General features: G+C 37.0%; 1 protein-coding gene and 1 long non-coding RNA gene across 13 annotated transcripts in view; one reads left to right on the top strand and one right to left on the bottom strand.

Moving 5' to 3' along the window:
- FKBP5 (FKBP prolyl isomerase 5) overlaps window positions 1–22,809 on the bottom strand; it is a 129,589-nt gene that overhangs the window by 36,783 nt on the left and 69,997 nt on the right. For 5 of the 11 annotated variants that reach the window (XM_023734124.1, XM_023734125.1, XM_023734126.1 and 2 more), the window contains exons 2-5: window positions 21,202–21,327; window positions 17,218–17,362; window positions 5,922–6,064; window positions 4,864–4,978 (exon numbers count right to left, since the gene is read on the bottom strand). In XM_023734124.1, coding sequence (XP_023589892.1) covers window positions 4,864–4,978; window positions 5,922–6,064; window positions 17,218–17,362; window positions 21,202–21,306 — 508 coding nt within the window. In that variant the 5' untranslated portion in view covers window positions 21,307–21,327. Of the gene's footprint in view, window positions 1–4,863; window positions 4,979–5,921; window positions 6,065–17,217; window positions 17,363–21,201; window positions 21,337–22,724; window positions 22,747–22,809 lie in introns of those variants that run through there. The other 6 variants (XM_023734123.1, XM_023734129.1, XM_023734121.1 and 3 more) reach the window with 3 other exon arrangements.
- The window catches only part of LOC111821103 (uncharacterized), a 64,415-nt gene that overhangs the window by 29,882 nt on the left and 11,724 nt on the right, over window positions 1–22,809 (top strand). Inside the window, exons 1-2 of one of the 2 annotated variants that reach the window (XR_002824579.1) lie at window positions 1,441–4,102; window positions 16,868–16,909. This is a non-coding gene — a long non-coding RNA (uncharacterized LOC111821103). Of the gene's footprint in view, window positions 1–1,440; window positions 4,103–16,867; window positions 16,910–22,809 lie in introns of those variants that run through there. The other variant, XR_002824578.1, reaches the window with a different exon arrangement.

Raw genomic sequence — 22,809 nt, forward strand, 5'->3', positions numbered from 1 at the left:
TGATACTTTGTTTTGAATCTAATATGGGGGATGCTACAAAGAAAGGCAAACTAGTAAAAACTGAGATCTCAAAAAGAACAAGGTGATCTTGGTTTCTGACAGGGACCACCTTTAAGGCACTGTCTGTCCTCCTCCCTCAAATAACTTATTTCAAAGAGAGAAAGCAGGTCACCTAAACCTTGATAAAGGAAAATACGATACAATAAATTTCCATTTTCATAAAATTGATTTGTTCCAGAAAATCAAAAAGGGCTTTTGGGAGAAAAATAAAATTAAGCATTTACTCTAAAATTTCCCAGAAAAGAACATTCTAAACAAAATGAGAAACAAAAGATCAGTTATTGCCCTTTAATATATTTGGAAACAGGAAAAAAAAATAACAGTTACATAAAGGATTATTCAAATACATTTAAAAAATTCCATCCATAGTATGCTACCCTTCATGCAAAAAGAAAGGGGACATAATGAAAAAAATAAAAAACAAGGGCATCTGCTCATTCCTGCAAAAGAAAAAAACTAATGAGACTGGCTACCTACGGGGGTAGATAGGAACAAGGTAAGAAAAAAATGGGGAAACAGAAATGGGGAAGTAGGGATGAGAGGGGAATAACACTTCTCAGTATACCTTTATGTATAGTTTAAAATTATGGTAACAGATCTCACACCTCAAAAACAAATAAATAATTAAAATCAACTAGAGTGTGAGGGGAACCCAAAATGGATGCGGATAGTAACAACTGAACCTAACTGTATTACAAATGAATCACATAACCACACTGAAGGGAGTGAGGAAGAAAAAACTAACCTATGCTGGAAAACGGTGTTTTAACTGTACACTACAAGGCTAATGACAGAAGAACTTTACAAAAATATTTCCTACTTAGGAAATTTGTTTTTCATAGCGTCATGGGTTAGCAATCCTGTAACTACTTTATGTATATACTGTTGTTGTTTGCTGTCGAATAGATTCCAACGCATAAACTCAAACCAAACCCATTGCCGTGGGGCTGACTCAGACTCATACAGACCCTATAGGACAGAGCAGAACTGCCCCGTAAGGCTTCCAAGGCTGCAATCTTTACGGAAGCAAACTGCTACATCTTTCTCCCATGGAGAAGCTGGTGGGTTCAAACCACCAACCTTTCAGTTAGCAGCTGAGAACATTATCCAATGCGCTACCAGGGCTCCTTTTCCAACTCGTAGTGACCCTATATGACAGAGTAGAACTGTCCCATAGGGTTTCCTAGGTTGTACGGGAGTATATCGCCAGGTCTTTTCTCCCACAAGAGCGACTGGTGGGTTTGAATTGATAATCTCTCGATTAGCGGCTAAGTGCTTAACCACTGTGCCACCAGGGCTCCTTATGTATTTACTAAACCCATTGCCATCAAGTGGATTCCAACTCATCGCAACCCTGCAGGATAGAGTAGAACTGCCCCATAGGGTTTCCAAGGTTGTAATCTTTATCGACGCAAACTGTCACATCCGGTGGGTTCAAACCACTGACCTTTCCGTTAGCAGCTGAACATTTAACCACTGCACCATCAGGGCTCCTTATGTATATACTAGGATTGAGCAAATAAAAGGATAATTGTGGATAATGAGAGCCATGTTTTTCGCTGTCAGAGAAAGGAGTTTCAAATGAGCAAAGAAAGAAGTCTAGAATAAATCTGTGGTGTTGGACTGGAATTGGAAATGTCAGTATGAATTTATAGTTTTTAACATATATAGATTGATATAAAATATATGAATATAAAAATATGATATAGATGTTTAAGTTACATTTATTTCCCAGCTGGCAACTAAGAGGGTCTAGAAACAATGACATCCCATAGCATGAGCACACCTAACATCCAGATGTCGACTTATAAATACTGTTCTCCAATAAAAGGAATCAGGGCTCCTTGCATAAACGGTTGATTTCAGGGTTAGGGTAGGGAAGTTACAAGTTGATCCTGGAACATCTTTGGTGCCAGAAAGTAAGGAAGTGCTTAAAAACAATAACGGCAGGTTGAAAGGACAAAAGAACCAACATGAAGGAGCTTCCAATAGCCAAATCTAGGACAATCTGAGCAACACAATAAAAAGAGTAATAATGACTAATAATCTACAGAATAAAATAAATATCCATGGGTTCACAGTGATATAAATAACTGGATAAATAAGCAGGGGAGGAGGGATAGATTTTCCTTACAGTAGAATTCCAATTAGTAAATGTAGAAGGAATGATGGAAATAGAAAAATTACCATTTGGCAAATACCACAGTAATAAATATTGCATGCAAAAATCACTAATGGGTACTAAAATCAGTGTGCGAAGGTATAATGTAAAACAGGATATTTGCACAGTCTCCTAGTATCTCCCAACCAGACACTTACTAATTACAAAGGGAAAGATAGTAACTTTATAGTAACCTGGCAGAACCCCTGCTTAACCAACTGATCCAAGTTAACATCAGTTAACTAAATTAACAATAAGAGGTCAACATCATGTACCAGCTGATAATGATTAACTGAGAAAGGCACAATACATTGTATTTTTCAAAACCTGCATAATCTCAATCTAATCATGGGGAAACATCACACAAACACACATTGAGGGACATGCTAGAAAATAATTGGCCAGTAGTCTTCAAATGTGTCAGGGTCATGAAAACCAAAGACTGAGGAGCTGTTATAGATTGGAGGGGACTAAGGAGACATGCCAAGTAAACACAATGTTGGATCCTGGACCAGAAAAAGGAAATTAATTTGACAATTAGTGAAATTCAAATAAGATCTGCAGATTTGTTAACAGTACTATATCAACATTAATTCCTGATTTTGACAGGCAAAATGTTAACATTAGGGGAAGCTGGGTGAAGGGGATAAGGGAACTCTCTGTACTAGTTTTGCAACTTTTCTGTAAGTCTAAAATTATTTCAAAACAAAAAGTTAAAAAAAAAAAAGCGACTCCCATCAAAAATATTAACTTAGTTTGTCTCAATTCAAAGTCGCCTCCTTCTACAGTGGTTGTTTTGTGGTAGTGTCTATAATTGGGAAAAAGTTTTTCCTTTTAATTTTAATTGACAAAAACATCCGGTTTAAAAATACATATTGTAAACTATTTAATTTGGGGGTCACTATATCATAGGAAAAAACTCCTACTTTTGCATACATCTGAGAACTTGCATAATAAACATTTAAAATACTTGTAGAAAAAAATTAAAAAGTTGTAGGCAAACTGCTTAAGTGCTTATTAATATACTAAAGATAATTTTCTATCATCCTTATAACTTTCATAAACACTTAGAATTATATTATGGAATTTTTAAGGCTAGTAATAACTCAGAAATCAAGAGGTCCAACCCTGCCTCACTGGATAGGAAGGAAACTAAAACCCAGAGAACCCAACTAGTTGCTGTTGAGTTGATTCTGACTTACGGCAACCTATGTGTTGCAGAATAGAACTGTGCTCTACAAGATTTTCGTGGCTGTGACCTTTCAGAAACTGAATGCCAGGTGCCTCTGGGTGGGTTCGAACCCCCAACCTTTTGGCTAGCAGCCAAGCACTTCACCACTGGTGCCACCCAGTGAATCCCAGAGAGGGGAGGTCTAATTAGTTAGCAGAGACCAGAGGTGAGCCTAGAACCCCTACCTCCTGACTCTTGTTCTGGAGCTACTTCTCCCACATTAGATATCTGAGCTCTTCTTTATCCCAAAGCTTATCATGAACAATTACCTAAACATCTCAACTGCAACAGTATAGTAACAGTATTTATAGATACTTCCAAAAAAATTACCAACTAAATTAGAATAAATTTGCTGCATTCATGAAAAATGAAATATGGGTCCAGTAATACATATAACATTAAAAATAAACTATTGTAGTTTACTGTTTTAAATGATCTCTTTATTTTAATTAGGTCTTTTATCTAAAAGTTCATGTTCCCATCCTTGTTTAGTGATTCGACTTTTTTCTTAATGGAAGCTTTTCTTGCAACTCTCATTCTAGAAGGACTTCCGCTGAGTAATGGCACCTCCCAAACATTTACCCATGCAGAAAGCCTCTACTGAATGCCAGATGTTGTCAGGCACTGCACATGATGCTGGGCACATAATGGTGAGGAAAGATTCTGTTCCTCAAGCTCTCACTCTATACTGGGGAAAACGGGCAAACACTGATTACAATATAAACTGACAATGGTGTACACAGTGGTATATGCAAAGTACTCTGGGAGGGCGTACCAGTCTTCAGAGGTGTCCTTTCTCCCACTTAGCAAATGAAGAAATGGAATAGCTTCAGGTCATGCAGTAAATGGCAAAGCAGGACTTGAACCTAGGCCTCCTGATGTAGAACAGAATGAACACTATTATCTAATTTTCATCGAACTCATGTGATAAAATTTTTATCTTGATGACAGTAGCGAGATGGGCTGGAGAGTCTTAAAAGTGATTACAGTCTACTGCTCTGTTTAGTAATTCTGTAACCTAAGACAATTTATATAACGTCTCTGGACCTTCCCACCTGGAGATATAAACCTTACTTCATAAGGCTATTGTGAAAAAGAAATTAATAAATATGTAAAGTGATTAATACAGTTGTTGGCACAACATAGGAGTCAACAGACTGAGAATTCTCCAGGTGTGGGATTATCTTCTACTTACCTGTGAGTTTATAGAGCCTGGTACAGTGCCTGGCACATACCTGTTAATATTACTAAATGAAGTCATTATTAAATAAATGTCTAATCTAAAACTATTCTTGAGATATACTCAATATGCTTATTTCTATAAATATATATGTATTTTTAAAATCTGTATTTCATCCACATAAATGGAACCCAACTTTTAAGGACTATTCTCTCTCACAGCAGTACTCACTTTCTACTGTTGCTCCTTCATTTGGGTTTGAGTATCCCTCTCCTTTCTGTTTGATTCTCCGGATAATGCCTCCATCTTCAAATAAATCCTCTCCTTTGAAATCAAGGAGCTCAATCTAGAAAGGAATGAGGATTTGACTGAGAAAAGACCAAACAAAGCCAATTTAATATAGGTAAAAGCAAGAGCAACCCCATTCTCCTTTCATTTTACAAAATAAAAAAACTATTAAAAAATATTTATCTATGCATCTTAGTTATTGGAAAGGTAGGGAAAAAAGAACACTGCACTTTTCAATACCTGGAAAGAGCCTTTGTATAATGATAATGTCTAGGACTACATCCTGTGGGGCTGCAGTGCAAAGATAGACAGGAAATACTAGGAAAACTGCTTTGTGGGCAAAAAGCCAGAGCTACGAGGTGCTGGCACAGAACTATTTTGTCTGACTCTGAGGCCACCACTTTTCCATCCCAGACTCTTGGAGTTCTCTTCTTAAAATGTAAGAATAAATCCTATAAATCAGACCTACTAAAGGTTTATTTTATCTAGTTAGAGTGGTCTAAACATTTTCTCCCTTATTTTTTAAATCAGGTTTTGCCAAATACGTGTAATTCAACACAGGATGAATAACATATTATCACCATCTACCACTTCTAATGAAGAAGTAAGATCTGTGACATTTATAAACCTTTATAATATGAAAACACCATACAAGTTGGTTTGGGCATATTTCAGTATTATCTCCAACCTTTCTATCCTGTCTTCTGGTCAATTCTGAGCATGTCATACTCACACCACTGACTAGAAACTTTATTTCTAAGTTTGGTGTCATTTGTTTATTTGGATATGATCTTTTTATGCCAGAGACACGTTTCTAAGAAAGCACTGGCAGACACATTTTGGATTTGTGGGAAATAATTCAAGAACCCAAACTCCAAAATAAATAAATTGGATCTGATTCTTAAGAGCAAGCTTAGTTCCTTGCTTCACTGACTGCTGCTTTAAAGCCAGCACTATAGAAGGGCAGATGCTCACAAGGCAGCATCATAGCACATACTTACCTCAAAAAAGAGTGTTGCATTCGAGGGAATTTTGGGGACACTGCCAGCTGAGCCATATGCATATTCTGGTTTACACAGTAAGTGGCAGATCTCTCCTTTCTTCATGGTAGCCACTCCAATGTCCCATGCCTTGATAACTTGGCCTAAAAGAAAGGAAAAGGTAGTTGAAAGCTATAAACCATATTTTTAAAAGATTTAACTTTCATAAAACAAAAATTCAAACAAATTTCTGATTTCTCATACTATATACTCAACTAGAAAATATGGGCTACAAAATGACAGAATCCAGTAAAAGCTACACACTGAGAAATAAATTATGATTTTTTTTTTGAGGGGCATCAGAGAAGATTCTCTGCTGAGGAAGATGAAAGTAGTATCAATTTCCAACAAAACATACTTAAATCACTTTCTCAAAGATCAACCATCTTTGAAAAGTGGCAGTATCACAATCCATCCAATGTGGCTAGGTTGTAGTTGTTGCTTAATTCATAATTTCAATCATAATAATAAGTGCATATTTTCTAGGCAGAGACAGAATAAAAGCAGTACAGAAAATGAAATTTGTCATAAGGAAGTTCATAATTTAGTTGGGTAGACAAAACCAACAAACAAGAAACAATCAGAAAAATATAAATTGCATTAAAGGGTCATGAAACAAATTTCTTGACAAAATTTAGTATCGAAAAAAACATTTTTTTCTAAACAAAATGGTATGTATCCTTTTGTCAAATCACAAGAACTTCAGAGCTCAGAATATTTTATCTTTTGCCCTACTTCCAGGAAACTAAAAGTTAAATTTACTGCTCAATTACAGAACTATATTAGCCTATATAATTGCAGTTCCTCTTATATGTATCCTTAACTATACCTTATCGTAAGCAGCCTTAAATCTTTTGGGAAAAATAATAGAAAATCTAGGCAATTTAAAGGGATAAAGTACAAACTTGAAATGCTGTGTCAGTCAAAAGCTTAAGTATTCAAAGTGGGATCAAGTAAACAAGGAACGCCAGAGGATGTGAGTTTTTTGAAGAGAGCTGTTGTCTTGGGTTGGGAGAGAATCTGTACAAGAACACTGGATTTGGGGAACCCTGCATAAAGGGATGTAGGTAGGGGTGGATAAGTCATTTGCAGCCAATGACTTCAGCTTAGTCTTTATTATGTATTACAACTTTTCAAAATACCAGCTATACTTATCTTAGTTAAAAATTTATATAAGTAATACATGCCTATTATTTAAAAACACACATGAGAGAAAGATATAAAGTGAAAGATAAAAGGTCATCCAGCCACTCCTTATAAGACAAAACCACTGCTATGCTCTTTTATATCCTTCCAGTGTGAGCTGTCACTTAAAAATAAAAAATCTAAACACAAATGATAGCATATTATACATTCTGTTCTGAACTGAGTTTTCATTTAATACATATCTTGACCATCTTTATCAGTAAAAAGAAGGATGTACTGCTTAGTGGTTAAAAGTACAGCCTGCTCAAACCTCAGACTGCCTGGATTTGACTCCTTGGTCTGCCCCTGTGTGAACTGGGGCAAGTTATTTAATCCCTGTGCTTCAGTCTCCTCACCTACAAAACAGAGATAATAACAGAACCTGCCATAGAGAGTTGTAAGAATTATGTGATACGATATGTCAAATGCATGGCACAGTGCCTGGCATCATAATATGTATTTAACAAACCTCAGCCGCCATCATCATCATCATCGTGGTTGTCATTGTCAATACAATAGATCTACTTCATTCTTAATGGCTACATAATATTCCAATCAATTTCCTATTGAGAAACATTACCAGCAGTGCTCTAACGAGGTTGCTTATTCATATATGTTTGCCTACTTGTGTGAATGTATTTGGAGCCCTGGTGGCGCAGTGGTTAAGAGTTGGGCTGCAAACTGAAAGGTTGGCAGTTCAAATCCACCAGCCGCTCCTTGGAAACCCTATGGGTCAATTCTACTCTGTCCGTAGGGACACTATGAGTTAGAATCCACTCAACGGCACTGAGTTTGGTTTGGTTTGGATGGGTGAGTACATTTGGAGAGTAAATTTCTCGAAATACAAAGATGATATGCATTTTAAATTTGACAAATACTACCCACTGCCCTTCCAAAATGGCTATAAGAATTTATATTCCCACCACACATGATTATACTGTGAAAACATTCCAGAATCATCAGAAGAAATTCAAAGTCTGCTATTGACAGGCTTCTCTTAAAGGACTATGCTGTGTTTTAATGTGGGCCATTCAGTATATGTGTGTGTGTGTGTGTGTGTGTGCGTGTGTGCGTGTGTGCGCGTGTGCGCGTGTGTGCGTGTGTGTGTGTGTAATATTTACTATCAACTCTGATATCTTAAGGCAAATACCTTACATACCTCTTCAAAACTTTTTTTATATTGTGGGGGTACTAGTGTACATTTGTTCAAGACATTTAGCCAATTACTGAGGAGCAAGGCCTTGTGCTAGGTACTAAGACTACAAAGGTAACCATTTCCTTCTTTCTTCCAAGGAACATGCAATGTAGTATGGCTGTTGTTGCTGGGTGTCTTCGAGTCAATTCCAATTCATAGTGACCCCATGTGACAGAACAGAATTGCGCCACAGGGTTTTCTTGGCTGTAATCTTTGCAGGAGCCGATCATCAGGTCTTTCACCTGCAAGCACTAAAATAGAGTATAAACAAGGGGCACAGAAGAGGGAGTGAATAATTCTGCCTTGGGGTGGGGATGGGGGCAGTCAGCAAAATTCATAGCAGGTATCTATGCTAAGCCTTAGAAGTTAGAAACATCAGCCTGTCAATTAAATCCACAGGAGCCTCAGGCTAAATAAATCATGCCTGTGCCTTTGCTTTTCTTGTCAATTGGGAACATTGAAGGTTCTTTTACACAGAGCTTCAGATACTGAATGAAACACACTGAGCAAAAAGCTCGACTGATATGAACACAGATACATTTCCAAAACTGCCAACCTTGAGACTCCCTTAAAAAGCACTTCCCTTAATTCTAAAAAGTAATACATATTATATTATAGAACACCTAGAAATATAGAGAAGCATACAGGATACAATTAAAAACCTCCAAAATTCTAGCATCTGGGCACTATTACCTATTTTTTGATTCATTTCCTTCCAATTATATATGTATACATTATTTGCTTGCATATTAAATGTTTACATACACAAATCTTAAAAATGGGATCATACTTTATTGGTTTTGGAGCCTGCTCTTTATATTTCACATTATATGAGAATTTTTCTTGTTGATAAATAATATCTGAAAGCACAGTTTTTAATACTATTCCAGCTTATGAATACACCGTAATTTCATCCCTCCCCATTAACAAACATTTAGGTGGTTTAATTCTTTCCTTTTTTTTACTATTATAAAGTTTCACCTAAATCTTTACATGAATTTCTTTGACTATAAAAGCTTCTTACCTGACACAGTCAGAACTATGGTTGGTAGGTTAATCAAAAATGCTACTTTAAGGGAGGAGTCACAAAATATACCTCAAACTTTTTTAACCTCATACACATAAAAGTAGTATATTAATTCACTAGCCTTGTGTTAGAAGGCAAAGGCCTTGTCTTTAAGTGTGGCTCCAGTGATAAGAGTTCCGTATCATCTTTACTACTTAAATCACATTCATGATATATTATTTGCAATTTACAATGTACGTTTCTTTTAAATGGAGCCAGAACCTGAAGACACTTGTAAAGCAATCAATATACAGAAGTCTTCTGGCAAAAACGTGTTCTTAATGGCCTAGCTATTTCACCTATCTTCTGTTGTTGTGGTGTGCCCGTGGAGTGGATGCCGAGTCACAAGGACCCTATCTTTCACCTACCTGTCATGGATTGAATTATGTCTCCCAAAAAAATGTGTGCATCAATTTGGCTGGGCCTTGATTCCCAGTACTGTGTGTTTGTCCTCCATTTTGTGATTGTAATTTTATGTTAAAGAGGATTAGGGTGGGATTGCAACACCCTTACTAAGGTCACATCCCTGATCCAACATAAAGGGAGCTTCCCTGGGGTGTGGCCTGCACGCCTTTTATCTTACAAGTGATAAAAGGAAAAGGGAAGCAAGCAGAGAGTGGGGGACCTCATACCGCCATGAAAGAAGTGCCAGGAGCAGAGCGCATCCTTTGGACCCAGGGTCCCAGTGCGGAGAAGTTCCTAATTCGCGGGAAGATTGATGAGAAGACTGACAGAGAAAGAAAGCCTTCCCCTGGAGCCAGCGCCCTGAACTTGGACTTCTAGCCTACTGGACTGTGAGAGAATAAACTTCTCTTCTTTAAAGCCATCAACTTCTGTTATTTCTGTTATAGCAGCACTAGATGGCTAAGACACTACCCCGAATTCAACAGCCATTTTAAAAATGCTTTCAGTAATTCACCTTACTAGGTCTTTTCAAAGCACTCAACCTAGTTTTCATAGAAGTAACTCCTCTTTCTTTTTACACTCATTTCAGTCTTTTATCTAATATCTAACCTAATATCTAATGAAATCATATAATTACAAAAAATACAACAGACATAAAAAGGTTTCAACCGACTCTTAGTAAGAATCTGAGAAAGAAAAAAAAGCAGCCCTGGCATCTGGAAACTGGCTGGACACTTACAGAGAGGCCTCAGTGTTGTTTGCAGCTGGCCTAGGGCTCAAAGCTAGACCATGTTATCCTCCTGTTGGACATAAACAATCTCACAAAACATCAACATCAGACAAGGTCACTCTGAGACCATGTAAAAGTGAAACAAAACAAGACTACTTCAAAATACTGTCTAAGCATAGACAAAAACAAGGTCACTGTGCTACCTACAAAATACCAAACACCTCCCTCTCCTGGCTAATGTGAGTGACTGCTGCTTCTCTAGCAGTTATACTCGAGTATCGCTCTAGTCTGCCCTCCTCTTAGAGAAGATGTAAGATACCCAAGCATAGAATCACTCCACATCCTGACAGCATCAATCCTGAGCAAGACCCCACGTCTTGAACTCTCCTCAAACACCTAACACAAGCCTAAACCCTATAATAACTCCTTTCTAACATTCTCTTCCTGAGATACCCAATGGTTCCTGAAAATGCACATTCTCCCTAGCTTCAATAAGTTATAAACCCAACTTGTTTAACTATAGGTGTGCTCCTGGTGGTCTTTGGCTGGAAGGCATTGATAAGGCCCACTAAACAGTGGGAGTAGTGTGGAACCACACCCCAAAATAACAGACAAATGTTATCACTCAGTATGTTTACAAATAGGATGGAGAGTATCAGTTAGTCTGGAGTTGGTTAGGTGAGCTTCTACCATATTTCTTTAGGTTAAATTCCTAGAAGCAGAATTACAGGGTCAAAGGGCATAAACATTTTTAAGATTCTTGATCTTTAGGATCAAAAGGTAGTAGGTATAGGACAGCCCCATAAAACAAAATGGGACTAATGAGGCACAGCAGTCCAGGGACAAGGACTAGAAGGCAGAAGGGGACAGGAAAGCTGGTGATAGGGAACCCAAGGTTGAGTAAGGACAGTGCTGACATGTAGTGGGGTTCTTAACCATTGTCATAGGGCAATATGTATACTAACTGTTTAATGAGAAACTATTTTGTTCTGTAAACCTTCATCTAAAGTGAGAACAGCAGCACAACTGGTAGAATGTAATCAATATCACTGAATTGTACATATAGACATTTTTGAAATGGTGTATCTTTGGCTATGTATATTTTCACCAAAAAAAAAAAGGTCCTCCAAGGTTGAGAAGAGAGCGTGTTGACATGTTGTGGGGTTGTTAACCAATGTCATAAAACCATATGTGCACTGACTGTTTAATGAGAAAATATTTGTTCTGTAAACCTTCACCTAAAGTACAATAAAAAAAAAATTTTTTAAAAAAGGTAGTAGGTATAATACACCAGAATATATAAATGCAATATATTCTTACAGCTAATCGAAACTTTATTAGCTCAAACACTATTTTATCAATTTTGGGAGTTCTATTCCAATTGTTTAACCAATTGCCACCGAGTCAATTCCAACTCATGGCGATCCCACTTGTGTAGAGTAGAACTGTACTCCATAGGGTTTTCAAGGCTTCAAGCTTTCAAGATCTACTCTGCCAGGCTAAACCGTTAAGATACTTGAAGGCAGGGATAATGTCTTTGTTATTTTCTATTTCCCAAAAACGTGTAACACCACAATATTGTACTCAGTAAAGGAACACAGTTGTGCTGTAATACGTAATTCAAATGGAGTTAGAAATTTGCTTAGCTTCCCCCATTCTACTCAGCCCCTGCCTAAAGTGGCTTCTCCCTGATCCCCACTCAGCTATGGAGATGGGAAGCATTTGTCCTCTATTGCAAAGTACCAGCAAAAGCCAAAGTACTGCTTAAAGTTTGCTGTCTATCTGGCTCACACTTTTGGGGGGAATTAGAAAAATTAAGTATTTCGGTTTTAAAAGTCACCCTTCCAAATCCTGCATGCTCCTAAAAGTAAGTAAAAGTAAAAAGACCTTAAGAATACATTTAAGTGGGAGTAGGTGAAAAGCAAAGATGTCACTCTGAGGGCGAAGGTGCGCCTGACCCAAGCCATGGTATTTTCAATCGCCTCATATGCATGCGAAAGCTGGACAATGAATAAGGTAGACAGAAGAATTGATGCATTTGAAGTACGGTGTTGGTGAAGAATACTGGATATACTATGGACTTCCAGAAGAACAAACATATCTGTCTTGGAAGAAGTACAGCCAGAATGCTCCTTAAAAGCAAGGACTGGAGAGACTCTGTTTCTCTTCTCCTCAAACCTGGGGAAGTAATATAATAGATAGGATTTTTATCTTCATAATCCCCAGCCACATTAGTCACATACCAAGAGCACCAAAAACAACTTCAGTGAAGCAGCTTTTTATCAGATATCACCAGACCTTTACAAGGGTGGGAGAGGGTGTGTGTGTAATCTTATATATAACTCTAGTGCTCTTGGATTTACTTAAAAGAACAGGGGTAGAAACAACTCTTTCATCCCAAAAATCTATCTCCCTCCCCCATTTTAGTGGTAGCATATTCACTGGCGGAAGGGAGGAAAAGAGAACAGAATCCCTATTATGAAAATATATATATGAAAATCCTAAACCCCTCTTATTTCAACTTATTTTTAAATGGGGTACGGACACAATTCTAGGAATTCAGAACATGCAATAAAGATGTAGTTAAGAAAACCCAATGAGAGGAACAATCAACTCTTCATTCTAATTTCTGAAACAGATTCCACAGTAGTAGCAATCAGTTCCCTTAGATTGATTTAGTTTTCGTCTTTCAAGACTTCCTGGGGCTAAAAAAGATGGTTAAGCACTGTCTCAAACGGTTTATGTGTAATCATAGTAAAAAGAGACAGTTAGGGCCCAAACTGCTATAACACAGTTCTTATCATCCCATTACAAAGCCAGTAAATAATCCTAATACTGTAACAACAACAGTAATAAACATTTGAGTGCTTACTATGAGTTAGGCTGAGTGCTAAGCAATGGCATGCATTATCTTCTTTAATCCTCAACTTAATAATATTCCGATTTTACAGATGAAGAAACTAAAGCAGAGTTTAAAAGGTGATGCAGAAAGAAAAATGGACACAAACACAATGTGTAGGTATAGATAAAAATTATATGTAAAACTTATGGTGTGCATAGTTTTTAACACGATTTTTACAGATGAGCTCTTAAAATTCTATTTTAAATACTGAAGTCACAACAGGAATTCCCAAATTAGCATGCCTTCCCATTTAAATATTTATATTTATTCCCTTGGGAGAGGTAAAATATAAAGAAGAGAATTGAAAGGACAATATTTATGTTGCAGTCCATTTATATTATTTGTCTGCATTTTGATGAAGTAACTACTACTATAAAATATAACTATAACACTATAAACTCCCTAACAAATGTTTCTTGTTTTATAGGCAACTGAACACATTATCTTATAAAAGTTCTAGCAGAAGCATATGTATCTATCCTAATGTTTCTAATTATCATCTTAAGGGAGCACATAAAAGGTTTTTTTGTTCCTGTACTCTTTACAGAGGAACAAGAATAGAATCATAGCTTCAGAACTAATCTTAAAGCTCTCCTACAGATTCCTCCTCCATAAAGAGGATACAGGAGCAGGGAAGGTTAAATGGCTTACTCAAGTTAATACACCACAGGGAGCAGTGAAGACAGGGACCCTGGCTTCCTAGCACCTAGCTGTGTGCCCTTCCCACACTGTCTCTAGAAAGGTGCCATAGGTACTGGGCCGCCTAAAAATTGCCCCTTTAATCTCTCTCAACTTGTATTTAAAAAAAAGAACTCAGAAGAACTTTTCATTCTGTTCAAGATTCTAGGAAACATGAAAGACTCGTTCACCACCAAAGTTTTACTGTGAAAATCTGGATACAGAAGGTGGCAGTATAAATTCCCAATTTCACTTGCCAAGATAACCTGTTATCTCAAATCTATCAATTTCCTTCAGAGAAAAATTCTAAAGATACAGTGAGGGTTTCGGGGCGGGGAGCAGCAGGAACAAGGAGGTGTGACGAGGCCTGTCACTCTGAGATCATCTAAATGAAATAATGATGTCATAGCCATGCTAGCAGCCCTGAAGAGTCACATCTTTAAATCAACAAAAACAAAAAAAATTCTAATTTAACTGTCATAATTAGGTGCTATGTCAAGAAAAAGAATCTGTATTTGATTGTGATTGCTATCTCACTCAACACAAGATTAATCTCACATGAGCCATTAACTCACTAAGGACCCAAAAGAGAAGGAAGCAGAAGCATAGCCAGTGCTAGAGGGTGGGAAGAGCACAGTAGACAGGGGTCCACTAGGGGTCCTAGGAAAGGCAGAGAGGCAGTTTAACTTCCTCACCTGCTATATCCTTTCCCAGACCCATGCTTAGTTAGCAATTCAACTAGGTGCTGAGTCAGGAAAAGAAAGGTTTACAGTCAACATTGAGCCATGGTGGTAGACAGGGAGACTACCCCTTTCCTCTCATACTTAATCTGGGAATTGACGTCTTTGAAATATGGTGTTGGCGAAGAATAGTGAATATACCATGGACTGCCAAAAGAATGAACAAATCTTGGAAGAAGTACAGCCAGAATGTTCCTTAGAAGTGAGGATGGGGAGACTTTGTCTCACATACTTTGGACATGTTATCAGGAAGGACCAGTCCCTGGAGAAGAACATCATGGTTGGTAAAGCAGAGGGTCAGCAAAAAAGAGGAAGACCCTCAATGAGATGGACTGACACAGTGGCTGCAACAATGGGCTCAAACATAACAACGATTTCATTCTGTGTACACACGGTTGCTATGAGTCTGAACTGACTCAACGGCACCTAACAGAAACAATGATTCAGCCACTAACTTTCAACAAGATACATGCTCTGAAAAGTTCACTTTGATGTATGGCCTGTTATTCTCCTTACAAGATTGAAAAATAGGGGCACTAAATTAATTGAAGACATTTAAAAGCATTTGAAAAGAAATCAGTAAAAAACACATTTAAGACTTGTAAACAGTGGTTTCTTCACCTTTATTTCTCAGGACTTCCTCACATCTTAAAAACTGAGGACTCGACAAGAGCTTTTGTTTATATGACTTATAGCTACTGATACATAACATATTAGAAATAAAAAGTATTTACTTACTAACTCATTTAAAAATAACAATAACCCTATTTATATATTACATAAATAACTAACTTTAATGAGAAGTAAGTTAGTGAGAAAAGTGGCATTGTTTTACATTTTCACAAATCTTTTTAACATCAGACAACTGGATTTTCAAATCTACTTTTGCATTCCATCTGTTGCAATTTTGGTTGAAGTATATGGAAAAAATACATCCCCACAAAGATATTTACAGTAAAACCTATTAAAGCTGGAAACTGTGTAAGGTAGAAACCTGTCAGAAAAGGAAAACTCTAATATTTTCCACTAATTGACAGTGATAGAAAAGTGGTCAGACTGCACCCTGTCAAAGGCAGAAAACTTTGGAGACCTGAAAAGACAAGGCAGTTCTGGCTCTCACAGGTTTCACTGTAGCTGGAAAAGGTAGCCTTTTCAGATAATTGTGAAAAGAATCAACTGATACCACATCAAAACTGGACAAGAAGTAATTCCATAAAGTTTAGTTACATTTGGAATCTGAAACCATATCAATGAACTTTTCATACTGTTACATTAAAATTTAATGGTCTATGTTGAATTGGTGTTACATTCTCAACAATAACAAAAGATAAAATAAATTATTTAAAAAAAACTATAATTCAACAACAACAACAAAAGGCTATTGGTCTATCTTGCACTTTGAATGGACCATTTATCCATGCATGATTTTATAATATAGCGGCCATTGGGAAAATACTGGTTATTGAGTTATTCAGATCTTCTAAATATTGGTAAGCTCATTATAAAACATTAAAAATCACATTCATTAATATACTACTGACCTCATCAGAAGTCTTTTAAGTTTGGGGAAGGTGTCAAACTCACAGTGACAAATACAAATTTTTCAAGATGGTAATTTTCACTTGAAAGTTCAAATTTTATCAATGGCAACAGACATTGTTAGTTGTTTTCCTTGAAGTGACAGGCTCACTCGAATCATTTTCAAGAAAATATCTGCCAAAACACCAAAGTCTGAATAATCATAGTTTGCGTGTCAGTTGTTCTTCCAAGTAAAAATGGTGTTCCATGAAAAAAACACAGCTAGTTCAGCTTGCGACTAAAACAAGCGCACAGTGCTTTTCCTTCAGACAACCAGCGTACTCTGCTTTATCTGGGCTTCCCTTTCTATCACAGAATATCAAAATGATGTGTAAATAAGAGTTGGGCTTTAATAAAATTCATAATTTCTATTGCTTTATCACAAGCACATTATTAAGTGAAGCTAGCTTTTTTTTTCTCTTTTCTAGATAGACAGTGAATAAGTGGCAGTGGAAAAAACCATAATTAAGGTAAGTGTGGTGCCACTGTCTTGATTTTGCTAAGGCACCAGCAATTTTAACCACTGTAACTTTTATCATCAGTGCAAACGTTAACACAGTAAAAAGGCAAATAACATCTTAGTATTATTACGAAAATAATTTTGACATCATGGATGCCCTAAAAGGATCTCACAGACTTCCAGGGGTTCGTGGACCATACTTTGAGAACTACTGTTCTAAAATATCTTTACTTCTGGCAAGGATAGGATCCACTGCTCCTGTATAATACAAACCATAATAAATCTAAGCAAAACATAACTCAAAAAATATTCTCTTACCTTTGCCAAGACTAAAGACAAATGGCTCATTTCTATCATGACTGGAATCAAACTTCTTTCCATTTGACAATTTTCCTTTGTAATGGACATAAACTTTGTCTCCAATCATTGGTGTTTCCTCACTAGTTCCCAATCTTTTGACAATCTAGAAGAGACCAACATCAAGAAAAAGGAAGTGGAACTTTTTACTTTTAATCAGAGAATAAAAAAGTTCACACAGTCCATTCAACATTACTCAAGTAGATTTACAAATAAACTATTATCATCTGTCCTTTCCAAAGACTTCTTTCACATTTCTCTCAATAAACTTCACTACTAGAAAATTATCTTTTCTAAACCTAAATCTTTCATGCTATATTTAGCTTTATCACTGATCATACTATTTATTCCCTCAAAAGAATTAATCAATAGATTCTGCTTGATTGGTTTAATACCCATACTTTGACACTAAAATTTCTCAAAACAAAGACTTGAGAGCTAGTCCATTTACAACAGAATTGGTGGGCTTTTTTTTACAGACATTCAAAAAGAAGTCTAACACAAAATTTCAAAGGTGAGATTTTATTTACTTCCCTCCTTTTGCTTTGTAATGGTTTAATTTCAGAAAGCCCAATTTCCTGGCATAACAGGTTACATTTCCCATTATTTGAAGAATATTCAATCTGTAAAAAACTTTAGTATCATTTCACAGTTCGATACAATACTGAATAAGTTGTTTTCTAGTAAAGAAAATGACAAAAAAGCTCCAAGCTAAAAAATATTTAGCTATCATTAAATCCAGTATATTTATTTTGCTCTTGGCAAAGCAAGCTGCTAATGCAGTGGGTCAGTTCTGGGAAAAGAAAATCAAATCCAGGAGCGTGGTGATGTAATTTATTCTGTCAATCATCTATGCCAAATTAAGAATTTTTAGTAGATAACAGAGGATGGTAGCTAATGTCCATGAACATCCTTTTTGGGGGTATGAATTTTTATCTAAAGAATTCAGTTATTTGTTCCTGAGTTCTTTGAGATGTATCCCCTGCCCCACTCCCATATTACCGTATAAACAGGTAAACTTAGATTCTACATGTTTGCTCAAGAGTCCAAACAGTCTTGAAAGGAAAAGAATCGTTACTGTCCTTCTAGGACTTAAAAGGAAAAAAAATGCTTCATAAAAGTAATTTTATCACGCCAAAGTCTAAAAGTAGTCGTTTCTAAGAACTGCATGAGGTATGTGAGAGCCTATGATCAATCAACTGTCAGCATCACATGGAAAGAATCTGCATTTCTAGGATTATAAACAAGGAATTGGGCCTATAGGATGAATGGCTATCAGAGAGTCAGGCACCTGCAAGTGATACTGAGGGATCACTTCAGGGTTTCCCTAGCAAGATGAATTTGTGTCTAAATCTGGAATTATCTTGAGAATACAATACAGTCACAATTCATTTTAAAAGTATACGCTCCAATTTTATCTCCCTGGGCAGTTACTGACTTCCCAGACCTGCCTTGGTCTTTCCTTTTTAAAAAATGTGTAATAGTTAAGAAGAGAGATTATTACAGGCCAGGCACTGTGCCAAGTGCCTTACATATTCTCATAACTCTATGAGATAGATGGTGTTGTTATTCTAGTTTTACAATCGAGGAAACTTAATCACAGAGAGGTTAATTAAATTGCCCTAGGTCACACAGTTAGTTGACCTTTTTAATGTTAATCAAAAACTCTTGGTGAAACCTGAAGCTCTAGACAGTGATAAATGGCATGATTTAAAAGGGCTTCCAATCTCAAAATGTTTCTTACAAGTCTAAAATTCATACTACTAGCTTTATCCCCTAGAACAAAGCAGGGCCTAAGGCAAGTTGGGGAACATGTTCTTAGTATGGGTACTCTGAAAAGATGAAAGAGAAGCACATAAACAGAAGTGGGGAAATGCTGAGGGCAATCTGCAGAATTTCCACCAGCTCTAGAAGCATCCTGGAGACTGGGATGAGCTACTATGTGTCGGAATCGACTTGACAGCACACAACAACAACTCATATAGTTACGAGGTTAAGAAGTCCTCTGAAAGAAGGTATCATGATATAGATTTATAGCAAAAAAGCCTCTATTCTTTAGTTGCAAGTCTCTAAAGTTTGGCTTGGCAACATCGCAAGCTAATAGCAGTACACGTACATTCAGAAGAGATTTGGGCACCAAAAAAAAAAAAAAGGCTTTGACATAAGGAAGATTAGATAAAACAGACTAAAAAATTCTCATTCGCTACTGCTGACAAAAGAAGATATTAACATGCAGCATAGTGGTAATATTTAGAATGTATGTGTAAGATAATCTTTTCAGCAAAAGAAAAAATAACTGTATAAAACTTAGATGTATTAACAGTGTAATTCTATAGCACTGGTCCTTATTAAGACTAAAGTCATTTAACTTCTCTCAGCTCCAGTTTATTCATTTATTCACTTGTAAATGAAAGATTCAAGGGCTGTTCTGACTGCCTCACAATACCTTTACATATACAAATAAGAAAATATATGTGAAAACGATTAACTACAGAGTGCAAAAAATATACATAGTATTTTAATAAGGAAAAAAGAATTCAAAAGCAAGATATATTCTCTGATGAAATTTCAAAAAATATCTTCATTGCACATAGGAACACTATTTTTATGTAAAAATAAATCCTTTTTCAATTTTGCAGGACACCTTTTTTCCCCCTTAAAAAAAAGTCTTTTAAGTGCTATGCATTCTACCTTGGTGGGTAGTGTCTGGGGTCTTAAAGGCCTGTGAGAGGCCATCTGGGATACTCCACTGGTCTCATCCCTTTGGGGGCAGGGGAGAAAGAAGAGAGCAGGATACAGGGAAAGGATTGGTCCGAAGGACTAATTGTCCACAGCTACCAAGGCCTCCACCAGACTGAATCCAGTGCAGCTAGATGGTGCCCGGCTGCCACCACTGACTGCTCTGACCGGGATCACAGCAGAGGGTTCTGGACGGAGCTGGAGAAGGATGTAGAGCATAATTCTGGCTCACAAAAAAAGGACCAGATTTACTGGCCTAATGGAGACTGGAGAAACCTCGAGAGTATGGCCCCCAGACACCCTTTCAGCTCAGTGGTGAAGCTACCTCCGAGGTTCACTGTTCAGCCTGGGAGTGGACAGACCCGTAAAACCAAATTAGACTAACAAGGTACAGGAGTCCAGTGACAAGGGCCAGAAGGCAGAAGGGGACAAGGAAGCTGGTGATAGGGAACACAAGGTTGAGTAAGGATATTGTTGATGTGTTGTGAGATTGTTAACCATTGTCATAGGGCAACATTTGTAGTAACTGTTAAATGAGAAGCTGTTTTGTTCTGTAAGCCTTCATCTTAAGTAAGAACAACGGCACAATTCGAAGAGTGTAGGCAATGTCACTGAACCTTGCAAGTAGAAATTTTTGAAATGGTGTACCTTTGGCTATGTGTATTTTCACCAAAAAAAAAAAGGTTGAGAAGTTAGAGGGTTAATATGTTGTGGGGTTGTTAACCAATGTCATAAAACAACATGTGTACTACTACAGAAACTGTTTGTTCTGTAAGCCTTCACCTGAAGTACAATAAAATATTTAAAAAAAAAAAAAAAAAGTCTTTTAAACTGTCATTAGCTAGCTTTAGTATACTTAAATGTTATATTAAAACAGTAACCCATTTTTATACTCCGAGAATAGCGAGACACAGCCTTTTGTGTCAGATATAACTGGGACCTGAACCCCAGATCTGCATTTACTAAGACATATGATACTGGCAAGGTACTTTACCTACCTGGACCTCCGTTTTCCCACCTATAAACTAGGACTGAAAATAAATCTGAGTTATAAAGATGAAATGAGAAATTATCTGTAGAATTTGACACTTAGTAGGCCTCAGTGAACATTATCCACTAGTCCCCTAGTCCCCCAAAAAATGTTTTTATAAACAATCTTTCCAAGTAGCAGTTTTCCCTATATGTCATTCATCCCTGCAGCCTCACCTTTAATACTCCTCTGTCCTTCTTGGAGGTAATATCCTCTCCTCGTTCAGCAACAGCTGCTGCTGGGCTTTCTCCATTGTTCTTGGCACCTTCATCAGTAGTCATTGTCTTTTATAAGTAGAAAACCTGCTGAAAAGAAACATATTTCAGTAAGGAAAAATATCACTTTCATATGCATCTTAAATGCTCTTGGGAACAGAGCTTGACCCAACCTAAGATTTACTTAGGGCCAATAAGGTTAGACGCTGAAAACGAAAACAAAAACATTTGCTAACAGCATGTATTGATGTCATCAGTCATGTAAATAAAACATCACCCAACTCTTCAATTTCCCATCCAGCTCTCGTCTCCAACTGGAGAACGGTAAAGTCAGGATTGGTAGTGATTATATGCCTGAAGATGATTACACATTGAGGAGCAGTCCTCTTAGCACTTTGAAAATGTCCTTTCCTACAGCTGAATTCTTGACAAAGAATTAAAAGCTTATCAGGTAATCTGATAAAAGAAATGACAATAGATGACAGTAGTAAACAGAACAGGCTTTAGAATCTGACAGACCTGAGTCTGAGACCTAGCTCCAGCAGTATCGGTTTGACCTTTGCAAAGTTACTTAATCCCTTTGAGGGATAGTTTCTCATCTGTAAAATGAACATAGTACATTCCTCACAGAGCTTCTGTGAGGCATTAATGAGATAATATATGTTAAGAGATAAATACAGGGTCATAACTTAAAAATGTAAGCATTTATCATCATTTTTATTGGGTCTTCCACAACGTTTTTCATTTCCCACTTTAACTACCTACAAAATGAGGTTCTTCCCCCACATGGCATTCAAAGCCTTTCATGATCTGACCCTAACCTGTCTTTCAGTTCTAGCTTCCACTATTTTCCCTCATGAAGCTTATGTTCCAACCAAACTAGACCAATTCCTCCCCCATAACAAGCCCTGTGCTTTCCCATCTCCATGCTTTTGGTCACTCTTTTCCTTCTTCCCAAAATGCTCTTCCCCCTCAAATGCTTCCTCCATCATGATACCAACTTTGACCCTATATTTGGATATTGTCTTGCCCTTTTCTGTACTTCCTCAGCACTTCCCTCAATTTGTTGTCTACAATATATTTATAAGTAGACGCATCTTATATCCTATTCCTGCTGGATTTAAAAGGTCCTTGAGAGCAAGGGGCATGTTTTGTTCATACCTAGATTCCTTAGTATGCTTCTACCTTTCAGACTGGTAAAACAGAAAGGTCAAAAAAATTGGAATAAAAGAATGTAGGGGTTCTTCTTCTGCTCCTTACAAGCTGTTTGATGCTGGCTACGTTAACCTCGCTAATCCTTTTTCCTACTTGTGTAACTACGGTAAAAATAAAACGATATCTACTTTTGGGACTAAATGGCACAATGTCTATTTTAAAAGTACACTATGCAAATATTATTTCTTATTGCTATTGTCAGTAACCCAACAGACACTTTTTCAAGAAGGGCAAACCAGTGTTAAATCAATAGCCTAAACAAAACATACCTCATTACCAGCTGCCACGATAATTCTAAACTGCTCTCCTAGTTGAGCATGGAGTCAAGAGTTAATCACTTCTAAAGCTAGTCCA

The sequence above is a fragment of the Trichechus manatus genome, unplaced genomic scaffold (genome assembly GCF_000243295.1).
Source record: "Trichechus manatus latirostris isolate Lorelei unplaced genomic scaffold, TriManLat1.0 scaffold00065, whole genome shotgun sequence".
NCBI lineage: Eukaryota > Metazoa > Chordata > Mammalia > Sirenia > Trichechidae > Trichechus > Trichechus manatus.